Source organism: Crotalus tigris, unplaced genomic scaffold (assembly GCF_016545835.1).
Source record: "Crotalus tigris isolate CLP2741 ecotype Arizona unplaced genomic scaffold, ASM1654583v1 scf7180000019411.436016, whole genome shotgun sequence".
Taxonomy (NCBI): Eukaryota; Metazoa; Chordata; class Lepidosauria; order Squamata; family Viperidae; genus Crotalus; species Crotalus tigris.
In genome coordinates this window covers 27,303-40,614 of record NW_024097524.1, presented here as the reverse complement: position 1 = coordinate 40,614, position 13,312 = coordinate 27,303, and the positions used below count along the sequence as shown (strand labels likewise).

Below are 13,312 nucleotides of genomic sequence, written 5' to 3'. Positions count from 1 at the left end.
AACGTTGGCTGGCAAACAAATCCAATAGCATTTTAGAACAAATATATTTGCAGTCCTTTACTCTTAGCAAAGAGAGATGCATGCAGATGGAAAGGCAGTTAGAGGAAAATTAGCCATATCAATTTATTTTTCTTCCTTTAAAGCTGATACATAAATAATGCTGATTTTACTGATAAGAAGAATAATATTGATTTTTTACTGTTCTGAAACCTGAATCAAGATACTTTTGTAATTCAAGCACAGACAGATGACTCAATAAAGATGATTGTAAAATAGACATTTATTCAGGAATACTTGGTCAGAACTCACGTTTCTGTAGTTTCATCTAAATGTTCTATATCTATTCATCTTTATAGGTAAAAAATCAATAATCCCTTCACATCAACTTCTAACATGGGTTAAGATCATGCAGAAGATGACTTGCCCCACTATCTATTAGCCACTTATCTCTGTTGCTATAGCAAACTTTTGCAACACCAAAATGTTCCTTTTGCAAAGCAGTCCTTTTTGGTTGCACAAATGTCCTTTGCTGCAAACAGTTCCTCTGCAAACAGTTCCTTTGCAAATGTGTCTTCGCTCCACAAATATAGCAATTTTTTCCTTGCAAAGCTCTCTGCTTGCAAAATTTCTCCTTTGTTGCAATTTGGTCCGAGTCTGATCTGCTTGTTTCTTCTCCTCTGGAGACTTGCAGTCTGGACCCTCTCCTCAGGAATTTCTCATCATGGCTGCTTCTAAAATGGCGTTTTTCTTCTTCATTAAGCAAACATGCCTTTAAAGCCTCAAACTTTAAGTCTTGCTCTTCTTTACACTCAAATATTGCAGAAACTGTGTCCCAGGTTTTATCTAAACTGTTCAACACCAATAAAACCTTCTGGGACTCAGGGAATTTAATCCCACATTGTTCTAAGTCCAAAAATAAACTTTGCATTTTATTTAAATGCTGTTCCACAAATTCACCTGGTTGCAAACAGGCTCTGTAAAGTTTTCTTGACAATTGCACTATATTGCATGCAGAAACATTCACTTGCACAGCTCTCAACTTCAACCATATCTCCTTTGCAGTCTTTAAATTTGCAACATTTAGAAATTATGCATCATCTAAATTCAAGATGAGATAAGCCATGGCTTGATCATGGCTTTTCTGATCTGCAGCTGCAAATACTTGTGGTGGATTTTCAACAATATACCACAGCTCTTTTGCTTTCAGCAAACATTCCATTTTTGCAGCCCACACAATGTAATTCTTCTGGCCCAAGCAAGACACACAGCTTTCTTTAAATTCCATTGCAGCCATTTTGCTAATTCTGCCTTGTTTTTAAACTTTCTAAACACAGGAAATTTCTTCCAGCTTTAAATTACAATGCAGTCCTTAGTAAGCTCTGGGCCCATAACCTCTTAGAGAATTTTAATTTCTCTATTGGTGAAAAATAAATCAGAAGCTCTCACAGTTGACTGCATTTAGCTGATTCAAATAACTTTATATTTATATAAAAATATTTACAATACCATTCTTCTTTACAGCGACATAGCTTAATGAAGACTTCTTACAGAGACAGACCAGAGACAAACCTTGAGACTGGAAATCCAGCTCCTAACTCAATACTCTTTTTTGCACAGACTCAGTAGCACTTACTTCACATTGGCTGACTGAGTTACCACATGGCTCTTCCTGTTCATGAATATTCCAACATATTTCCTCCCTTTTTTCCTTGTTTGTGGCTTTTATAATCCCGTGTTGCATCAACTATTATATTAAAATCACCAAGTATACAGAGATTTTGGTAGTTTAACTCCACCAATTTATCATATAATTGCTGAAAAAAAATGATCTTGCTTCTCATTAGGAGCATATATCTCAATCATCAAAATTTGTTTTTGGTTCCATGTAATTTCCACCATTAAAATTTTCCCTTCTTCATCAGCATAAATGTGTTTTGGGTTCATCTTTTCTTTTATGTAGAAAGCTATCCCTCTTTTCTTTCGCTGTGCCAGAGAAAAAAAAAGTTTACCTATCTTTGGTTGTTTTAAAATTTTAGAATGTTGTCTTTTAATATGTGTCCCTTGAAGGAAAATTATGTCCATTTTCAACTTTTGTAATCTATTAAATATTTTACTCCTTTTTGATGGGGAGTTAAGACCATTTATATTTATTGAAAAAATTCCAATCTCCTCCATAATTTCAATTATGTTTAAACCTCAATCTTCTAGGGGAGCTTATCTGCCTCTGGTCTTTTGATCTTACATCTTCCTGTTAAGATTCCGACTAATGAAACACTTCAAAGATCTTCCAGGCATTGTTTATCCTAAAAGCTGTGGCAAGTTCAGGTGTCGTGGACCATTTACCTGCTGGGTTTGCCAATCTCCCCATTGCTGCAGAAGCCTCAGACTGGGATTCCCTCTCTCTTCAGGGCTGGAGTCTCTGGCAGGGGAAGAAAGGATCTGAAAGGCTGTCTAATCTGCAATGGAAGGGCTGTAGGCTCTTCTCTGCAGGAATTGATTTCTGCTTTTCACCTCTGGGTTTTGAAATCTTTTCAGTAACTCACGCAAGGGTTGAGTGGCAGGTAATTCGTTAGCTGTTCACCATTCTGCTTTTGAAATCTCTGCTTCCAGCTGGGAGATCTGCTAGAGTTCTCCCTCCCCTGGCTTGCCAGCTGTCGCTCCCCCCCCCCGGGGAAGCTGTTGCTGCCGGGATGCTGGGTTCAGGCAATCTTTCTTCTTCCATAATGAGATCTTCCCCAAATCTTTGTCAGCCTATCCCTTTAATTCAGGAATAGTGACCAGGGCTCGGGGCCCCTTAAATGGTTTAAATTTTTTGTGGATCTTGGCATGTTGTCAAGTTTCCCACTAATGAAACACTTCAAAGAACTTCCAGGCATTGTTTATCATAAAAGCCTTTATTAACAGTATAACAGATTGTCAGCACATCATGGATGGATGCCAAGATCTGAAGTCTCCACCCCCAGAGCATTTTTGCTAGCATTTTCCCTCCCTCTTTTGCTGTCATGAGTCATGTTCTCCAACCAGCCTGGGGCGGGGTAAAGGTTCACTTCCTTCTGAAGCCTGCACAAATTGCTCTCTCTCTCCATTCTCATTTGAGTTAACTCTAAAAGTGCCAGACAGTTCTGCATATTTTATCAAAACAAGAATATTCAATATTAGCAGTGTTGACACTTCCTCTGATTGAGTCTTTTTTGGTTTTCCCTCCTCCATTTATTTCGGTGGTCCTCCGGTTTCTTGGATTCAAAATCACCTTTTTCTAAAAAAGCTCTGTGACTGTTATAAAATTCCTCTGCTTGAATTGGAGTATCCAATCTATATCTTTTCGAGTCCCAAAAAATTAATAAGCCTTCTGGGACCAGCCATCTAAAATTCACTCCCTTGTTAAACAGTTTCCTCGTTAAAAATTGATATTCTCTTCGAGCTTTTCTTATTCTTCTGGGAATCTGTTTAAAACTACAAGTTCTTTATCTTTGTATTTCAGTGGTTGGTCTCTTATTGCTCTCAAGGTCTCATTACGTATAAATCTTTTAAGAAATCTTACATAGACTTCCGTAGGAACACTATTTCTTCTTGCATAGCTTGAATTAATTCTAAAAACCTGATCTATTTCTTGTTTCATTTGGTCAATTTCCATTCCAAGCAATTCCGCTAATAACTCACTCATCAGCTCTAACAGGTTCTCATCCTATAACAGTGGTTCTCAACCTGTCGGTCGGGACCCCATTTGAGGTCGAACAACTATTTCACGGGGGTTGCCAAACAGTGCAGTCCACCATTTTTCCCCCTTTTCCTTAGCTGTGCTACTCCCTTTTATTCTATTGGCTTTTGAAAGCCAATAGAATAGACTCTCTTGAATAGAGTCTAATTCTATTGTCTTTCAAAAGCCAATAGGAATTGTCCAGGCTGTCTCTGCCCTGCTGAGCCCACCAAAAGTCCCATTCTGCAAACGGTGCTGCACCAGTTGAGTAGTCCTCGACTTACGACCGGTTGAATAGTCCTCGACTTACGACCGGTTGGGGGTCGCGGCATTAAAAAGGTTGAGAACCACTGTTCTATAATATTTTGAAACTTAAAAAGTGTGATGCGCTCTCCATCTCCATAACAGCCATGCTGCCTTCCAATTCCGTGTTAGCTTGCACCAATCTCTGATTTTCCTCTTGCAAAGCTTCAATTTTCTGATCCACCACCACTGACTTATCTTCTACTTTTTGCATTCTTTGTTGGGTATTTGCCATCGCCTGTTGAAAGGTTTCCATTTTTTGATCCATTTTAAGGAGATCATTTTTCAAATCTTCATAATTTTTTTCCAAATCTTTTTCATTTCCATTTTAGAATCTGCAATTGCTTGAAGTATGGCTTGAGTGTCCTTTTGTTGAGTTTCCTGTTGTAAAAATGTAGTAATAGATTTTGTGGGGGCTGGACTCACCGAGGTTGAAGCGGGGGCTTGAGTCTTTCTTAGTTTCTTTCAATTTTTGTAAGCATCTGGTTCTTCTTCAATGAGTTGCTTCAGTGTTATTTTAAGCTAAATTAGTTTCCTAATTAGTACTATCAGTGAACATTTGCTGGAAATCAGAGGTGTGTCAGTGGCAGGAATCATATAAAATGTGAATTAAACTATAAAGCCATATGATAGCTGTTTTTATGCTGTTTAAGAACAAAAAAATCCAACTCTTGCCTTTAAAGTAGGGGAAAATAGCCCCAAATCCCAGGCCCATCCTTGCACATGATATGATTATCTCCAAATTGCACCATTATGTATTGTAGATTCTGAAGCAGTAAAAATATTAAGTGAAGTCCCTGATCACCAAAAGATTATCTAATCATATCTTAAATTAGATTTGTGGTTTGAAGGTGCTTACTGATATATATTGTAACTAAACAACTAAATGACAGCCATACATAAAGTACTTTGTTTTGGCTGACATGAGACAGATACATTTGAATACTGCTATTTGGTGGCATCTGGATTAGATTTATACAGTGCATAATAACAGGGCAAGTTGCCAATTGGAACTGGTTTTTAGATCTTTTACATTTCTTAAATTGCACAACATTTCTCTAGTAAAAAAACCAAAATACTAGTACCTGTATTCAAAACTCCAAATGTATTTTGAAGGAAACTTCTGTTGCATGAGCCAGCTTAAATACTAAGATTGCAGTGGCAAACTTGTCTGAATATTGTTTTGTCTGATGGGAATGGAGCAAAAATAATATTTTCATCTATTGTGTTTTGTTTATTAAATGTTCTGTCTAGGAAACCTGAAGTCAGGATTAGTGTTCTATTTTGAACAGATTGGGAAGTTGTAGAATTATTGAATAGAATAGAATAGAGAATAGAGCTGGAAGGGACCTTGGAGGTCTTCTAGTCTAGCCCCCTGCTCAAGCAGGAGAACCTATACCAGTGACCTTTTAGAGACTGAGTGCCCAAACGGCAACCCTGTACCCACTTATGTATCATCGGGTGCCGGGTGGATGTGGCCCATTGGGTGGGCATGACCAATTGGATGGGCGTGGCTGTGGTGGTAACGGCAGACTGGATGGGACTAAAAAGTTCAATCAATTCCAACTTTGCAAGATCTTTTTTTTCCTCGCGAGAAGTTGAAATTGATTGATTGAACCTCTTTTTTTTTTACACACAGCGGCAAAGGCCTAAAGTGAAAAGGTTTTATAAAACCCAGCTGAAGGCCTAGGACTGGGGCGATGGTGCGTGTGCCCACAGAGAGGGCTCTGCGTGCCACATGTGGCACACATGCCATAGGTTCGCCACCACAGATCTATACTATTTCAGGTAAGTGACTGCCTAGTGTCTTCTTAAAAATCTCCAGGGATTGAGTGCCCATGACTTCTGGAGGCAAGTTGTTCCACTGGTTAATTGTTCTTACTGTTAGGAAGTTTAATTCCAGGTTGCTTCTCTCTTTGGTCACTTTACAACCATTGCTTCTTGTCTTGCTCCCTAGTGCATTGGAGAATAGTTGCCCTCTTCCTTGTGGCAGCCCCTCAAATACTGGAATACTGCTATCATGTCGCCCCTGTTTCTTGAATAGAACAGAATAGAGCTGGAAGGGGCCTTGGAGGTCTTCTAGTCCAGCCCGCTGCACCAGCAGGACTATACCATCTCAGAAAGGTGATTGTCCAGTCTCTTTTTAAAAACTTCCAGCTATGGAGCACCCATGATTTTTGGGGGTAAGCTGTTCCACTGGTTGACTGTCCTCACTGTCAGGAAGTTTCTCCTTAATTCCAGGTTGCTTCTCTCTTTGATTAGCTTCCAACCATTGTTTCTCGTCCTTCCTCTGGTGCTCTGGTGAACAACCTGGCCCTCTTTTCTTTGTGGCAGCCCCTCAGATATTGGAACACTGCTATCATGTCTCCCCTATTTCTTCTTCTTTTTAGACTGGCCAAACCCAAGTTCCGCAGCTGTTCTTCATATGTTTTGGTCTTCAGGCCTTTGATCATCTTAGTTGCTTTTCTCTGAATTTTTTCCAGATTCTCAACATCTTTTTTGTGACATGGTTACCAAAACTGGCTGCAGTATTCGAGGTGTGTTCTTACTAGGACTTTATAAAGTGGTACTAATACTTTGCGCGATCTTGATTCTATGCCTCTGTTTATGCAACCCAGGATTGTATTAGCTTTTTTGGTTGCTGCTGCACACTGCTGGCTCATCGTTAAATGATCATCCACCAAGACTCCAAAGTCCCTCTCATAGTTACTGCCTCCAAGCCAGGTCTCACCCAATCTGTTTTTGTTCCTTTGGTTTTTCCTGCCTAAGTGTAAAACTTTGCTTTTCTCCACTTTGAAACTCATTTGTTGGATAGGGCCCATTGTTCAAATTTGTCAAGATCATTTTGGATCCAGAACTTGTCTTATGGGGTGTTGGCTATTCCTGCAAGTTTGGTGTCACCTGTAAATTTGATGAGTTCCCCTTCTATTCCCTCATCTAAGTCATTTATGTAGATTTGAAGAGTACTGGGCCTAAGATGGAGCCTTGTGGTACCCCACTGCTTACTTCTCTCCATGTTGATATAGTGCCGTTGAGGATTATTTGATGAGTATTGGATGATATACAGATATTTTAAATAAGTAAGTAAGTAAATAAGTAAGTAAGTAAATGTAAGTAAGCAAGCAAGCTAGCAAGCAAGCAAACAAACAAACAAACAAATATGAAGCATATACAGTATGAACAGGATCTGAAGTGACCACAAGTATACAGGAAAGACGCTGCATTTTCAGTTCAACATATAGTTTCTGCTTACCAACATACAGCTGGCTATAGAGTTCTAGTCGAGTGTGGCCTTCAGTGGGAGCCTTCTGGATCTCTCTGGGGAACTGATCTACTTGCAGGCTGGCTTCTTTGACATTGCGCTCTGCAATCACTTGATGCCACTGATCGTCAGTGAGTGGATGGGGTGACTTGATAATAATTTCTACTGGGCCATTTCCAACATTAAATGAGAAAGATACATCTGTGGCAGCTGATGAGAGAAGGTTAGAGAAATATAATTTAATACAGATTCTGCTAATTTTATTATTTTTTTTAAAAAAAGATCTCTACTTGCAATTAGGTTTATTTTAATGGAATTTACAGTATAGATTTTGAATAATAATCTACTGAACGCAATATCCATATAACAATTAATTCAGGTGATAAAAATGGCTTTAGTTATTTAGTTATTAAATAGGATGATTGTTAGAACTTGATCAGGACTAAGTGTATTCCAGGGGAAGTACATCCCAATGTAGTAACCATCAGCTGGCCCTTCCTGTATGTTCAGACCATATAGGCTCTCACATCACCAGTGTTATGTCTCATTGAGCCTCAGAGTTGATAACCAACACCTTGAATTAGACCTAGCAATCAAGACAGCAACCTCAAAATGGGTGTGTCTCTTGAGGGCCACATAGGATGTAATACTCAAAACATGGGTTTTGTAGTACTGTTGCACTGGCTAACTAACATGAGCTTTCTTGTATTTTAAATTTGCTTTTTCAACTGTATTGCTAATAATTTCCCATAAGCCTTAACCTTCAAAAATGCCTCTCTTTCAGAAACCAGGACTGGCAGGAAAGCATTCAATACATTGTAGATAACAGCTTCATTTTTGGCTGTTCTCAAGTCTCCATGAACAAAGAAAACAGTCCAGCTCAGCCTTGAGAAGTACTGAGAATGTATCTTACCCATGCCTATTTTGATGTTTTTCCTTTGCAAATGTTTCTTTTACTCAGAATATAATGCTCTTTTCTATGGCTATACTCACATATTATGAGATGACTTAATCCTTGAAATGTAACTGAACAGATGACTATTTCTAAACTAATCAACTTTTGCTTTGAAGTTCTTAGATGTGCTGCCTATAAAAGTAATTGTATTTCATTTTCCCTGGTTCCCCCTTTTCATAGGGAGACCCCACTTTATCTAACAAATTGGTTTTAAATGATCTTCTGCTTGGTTACTTATTGGAAAAGATAAACTGAGGCAGAACCTAGAACCAGATTTGACCAACATTGTACAGTTCCACTAATTGTCCTCCCTTAAAGAAGCATTTACTATCTCTTAGCCACACACAATATGCCATCTGAAGAAGGAAGGAAAGCGTGGATCAGTTCTTGATAGGGAACCCTATCTATTTACACAAGTTCTAAAGACAGCATTACAAGACACTATTCTGTTCACCACAATTGGCATGCCCAATCCACATAAAAAATGAAACAACCACTTTATCCACATGAAAATCTGCAATATTATCCAGATCACCCCTATATCCTTTCCTAAAAGAGCAGAGTTGCCTGTTAGGAATCTTCAAGCATAGAAAGTTTGAATGTGAGTGTTATCACTGTTCAGTTGCATCTAGTTTGCTTTAATTTACTGTTAAAATATAGAAATAAGATTTTAATAGTATGAAATCTTCTTACACATTAAAGTAATGTGATTATAAGACAGACACAGACTTCAACCGATAGTTAGAATTGCAGAAAAAACAACTGCTACCAGCCTGCCTTCCATTGAGGATCTATATACTGCACAAGCCAGAAAGAGGGCTGTGAAAATATCTATAGAACTTCCACATCCTGGACATAAACTGTTTCAACTTCTTCCCTCAAGATGACATAACTAGACACAAGAACTGTTCCCTCCCCCATGCCATCACTCTGCTAAATAACTAATTCCCACAACACTGTCAAACTACCTAGTAAGGCTGTATTACTATTCTTCTCATCTTTCCTATTTCCTATCTCCCTATTTTGTTGTTTGTATCTTACAATTTATATTAATTGTTTTATTTAGAATCCTATGATCTCTGTTGATTGCTTATTTAGTATTCATGACCATCACTGTTGTATCTTATGATTTATGATGAATGTTTTTATGATTATAATCATGATTTATCACTTGTTACTTATATGTACACTGAGAGCTTATGCACTGGAGACAAAATTCCAGACAGGTTGGGCTCTGTCCAGGGCCCCAGTAGCCATGTCTTGGACATAAAGAACTTGGACTTGGTGTCACCCTGCCGGTTCATGTGGACCTTGGGCGCCACTTTGACCATGAAGACCCGTATCTGACGGTCCCTGATCTAGAGCCACAAAAGGCAAAGATCTGAATTGATGGCCTTGAGCTCCAGTCAATTGCTGTTGTGTCTCAAGTCTGTGTGGAACCAATGGCCCAGTGCAAACTGAGACCGTAGAAGGGCACCTCAACTGAATGGATGTGCGACCGTCTTGATGGTGGCGTGGTCTGGCTCCTTAAAAGGTGACCCTTTGAACACCACTTGTGAGAGCCACCCTCATAGATATCTGAGGGTGAGGATCAGGAGCCTGACCTGGCAGTCGGATGCGCTGGCATTCACTCGTTGGAACAACCGGAGGAACCATAAAGGATCCCGCAAGTTGAGTCCGGCCCAGGGAACTATGGCTATGCCAGAGATCATCTTCCCAGAAGCTGGGAGATCCAGACCGGTGAAATGGTGCAGTCCTTGTACACCTGGCAAGCCAGAACCCTGATGCTGACCAACCGCACCTGGGGGGGGGATAGACCCTGCAGTTCGTGTGTCTATTATGGCTCCCCGGTGCAGAAAACTGGATGAGAGAACTGTCTGGCTTTTCTGGAAATTGACCGAGAACCCTCACTGTTGGAGGACCTGAATAGTTAGTAGCAGGTCCGACTGAGCTACCCGGAAAGATGACCCTTGGGTCAAGATTTGGTCCAGTCAACACTGGACATATACCAGTACCTTCCGTATGTGGGCAGCCAGTACAGTTGGGATCTTGATGAATATCCTGGGAGCCAAGGAGAGGCCATACCAACGGGCCTTGTACTGGATGTGCCTGTTCCTGTAAGAGAACCTGAGGAACTGCCGGTGAGCTGGAGGGATGGGGAAGTGGAGATACACCTCCGTGGAATCTATTGACACCAGGGAGTCTCCCTGACTGATGCCGTCCAGGATGGACTGGAGTGATTGCATCGTGCATGTGATGTAATGAATCAGACCCTGAGGTCCAGAATTGCTCTCCATCCTCCTAAGGATGGGGAATCACAAAAAGGATGGAGTAGCATCCCCTTCCCATGTGATTCGGAGGTACCGGCTTTATGGCCTGACCCTCTAGAAGATGCTGAATGGCTTCCTGCATGAGTCTCTGTGTAAGTGGATTCCAGGAAATGGGATAAGAGATGAAGCGGTCCGGAGTGCTGGCTAGGAACCCCAGGGACAGACCAAACCAGATGGTTTGTAGGACTCAGGCATCCCTGGATGTGAGTTCCCACTGATGGAAGAAGTGGGCAAGCCTTCACCCGATGGGAAATGCAGTGTAACAGTCTCTTGGACCCCTTATAGGGGCAACCTGCCCCTTGAAATGGCCCCATAGATTGGTTCTGTTACCGATGCTGAAAAACCAGTCTGTCATATGGACGGACATATGGCCTGTCCTGCCTGGGTGTACAAGGACCAGGGTCTCCCCAAAAGGACTATAGTCCAGATATGAAGCAGTCGACAGATGCCATTGTTTTGGTGTCAGCCTGCCAGTGTTGCAGCCAGTGTCCTTCTGTCTGTGATGTTGTCTGCAAGGGACCTAGATGCAAAGGTGGCCGACTGAAAAGTCGTGTCTGCAGCATCAGTTCCTGCTGAGTCCGATTGTCCTCAGCAGGGATTCTGGCCTGAAGCTGACAAAGCCAAAGTAGGGTGGTCCGCACAAAAAGGACGCACAAGTGGCCGTTTTAATTGCCCATGCTGCTGATTGATGGGTCTTCTGAAAAGCGAGGTCCCATTTTCTGTCATCCGCTTTAGGTGCCTCCGCCATGTCCCTAGTGACCGCCTTCCCAGTGAGATCTGAGGAAGTACTAAAAACCCATTTATCAGTCTCGCTTACTGAAGGAAGGAAGGAAGGGGAGGCCCACTTTTTTTATTTCTTTAAGAAAAATAGAGGAACATGGAATGAACAAGCCTCCCGAAGGGGGGAGTTCGGGGGGGAGGTTCCTCCTCCTCTGATAGATTAATTTCTGGCTGTTCCTCACTCTGCGAGGGTGAGGATCCGCTCATGGAGGAGTGTGCAGGAAAAGTGGGTTCCTGAAGCATAGGGAACTGCATAGGAGGGACATAAGGTGGCATGCCAAACGAAGAAGACCCCTGCCCAGATAGAAAGAAAGACTGTTCTCTTAGTATGCGATCTACAACCCTGGATTGGCAAGGCCTCAAGGTGGCCATCGGAGAAAATGTCTCCGATGTCTGCTCCCCTGAGGCCTGCGGCCGTTGTTGTGAAGGTGTGATTTCAGGTGGAGGACTAAGTGTCGAGGGTGTTCCTGTGAGGGACCACACACCCTGGGATGATGTTGAAAGATCTAAAGGAAGGTCAAATTCTGAGGCCACCAATAAATCCTTCTTCCAATCCGGTTTGTCTCTGCTCTCTGGAGAACTCCTTCTCCAGAGCCTGGTGCCTACGGCTGACTTGCTTTTCCACCATCTTGGAAGGCTTCTTGAACACCGTATTGGCCTTAGATTTGGGCTTGCCTGCCGCCTCCTGTTCAGAGGATTTGTGGCAGCTGTAACTGGACAGAGGGACAGTGCCCACTGGGTGAGGCAACATGGAGTCCTCCATCCAAGTTGAGCAGTCTCAGGGAATCTGAGATTGAAGCTCTGGCAGACAAGCCATTGGCGGGAGCAAATTGGAACAAGTAACAAGACTGTTCCCCTGACCACCTGACCAGCAAAAAAATTCTCTCTGGGCTTCGGTCATGGCAATTGAGTCAGATGCCGAAGGCACATTTGGGACCACTCTCTGGGTCTCGCCCGGAGGCCTTAGATGGCCAGGCAAGGTGCACCAGCAAAAAAAGGCCCCAATGAAGGGCGCAGAGGCCTGAGATGAGGCCTGCCAGAGGCAATGTGAATTCAAAATGGCGATTCCAAAACAAGGTGGTGGCCTGAGAATTGGGCCTAGTTAGTTAATTACCGGCTGTAAATAATGTTACAGTTGATAAGGCCTAATGGTAGTCGCTGTGTAGGGCTAGAATGGTTTCTCAGCTATGCTGAAATTAATGGTCAGAAGGTCTGTTGGAAATGGCCTGTAAAGTGCTGAGGCCTTCGGTTAATTATTTGGCTGATGGCAATGCAAGGCCGACCACGTAGCGCGCCCAAAATGGTGGCCGCGGCAAATTCTTTTAAGGCTTCCTGAGATCGATTAGGGGACTGCTGTGAAGACCCCTGTCTCGAAAGGCAGGACCCTAGTAGTTTTGCTTCAGAAACTGATTGCAAAGGGAAGGAAACCTCTGCACAGCAATGTGCTGTGCAGAGAAAACAGGGCTCTAATTAAAATTTTTCAGAAGCTGCTTGCCAAGTGAGGGAAAAAAACCTCTGTTCGGTTTTTGAGCTCCTGGGTCATCCAAAATGGCGGCCATGACTTTTAGCTGTTTAAAAACGGCCTCTGAAGGGGAAAAAACTCTGGGGCTGATAGTGGCTGCACAGCTGAGCGTTGCAGAAAAGCCCACGGGGAATTGGAAAAAAATTTTTCCTCCCCCTCCCCAGAGTCCTGGGAAAAGAGTGGAGAAGTGTTTCCCCCCACACACACCCAGGAGCCTCGAATCAGCCAATTAGAGGCTGCGCTGAGTCCAGTGTCTTAGGGAAAATTTTGGGGGAAATTAACCTGCTTTTGAGAGAGAATCACTAATTAGGGAATATAAATTTTAAAGGCAAGGAGAATCCAACAATGGTATCTGACCTGCTAATGAATTGAAGATCTCTAAACCTGAGAGCCAGCCTTGATATGTCTTCAAGACCTTGAGACCAAGTCAAGACTGGATCTCCTAGCAAGAGGGTGTGTGACG

The 13,312-nt window shown here is 42.0% G+C and overlaps 1 protein-coding gene across 1 annotated transcript in view; it reads right to left on the bottom strand.

Annotated features, from left to right (window-relative positions):
- The window catches only part of LOC120316550 (contactin-associated protein-like 2), a 202,979-nt gene that overhangs the window by 174,706 nt on the left and 14,961 nt on the right, over nucleotides 1-13,312 (bottom strand). Inside the window, exons 2-5 of the mRNA XM_039362276.1 lie at nucleotides 11,510-11,576; nucleotides 10,233-10,518; nucleotides 9,509-9,575; nucleotides 7,254-7,472 (exon numbers count right to left, since the gene is read on the bottom strand). Of these exons, the coding sequence (XP_039218210.1) occupies nucleotides 7,254-7,472; nucleotides 9,509-9,575; nucleotides 10,233-10,518; nucleotides 11,510-11,576 (639 nt within the window). The remainder of the gene's footprint in view (nucleotides 1-7,253; nucleotides 7,473-9,508; nucleotides 9,576-10,232; nucleotides 10,519-11,509; nucleotides 11,577-13,312) is intronic.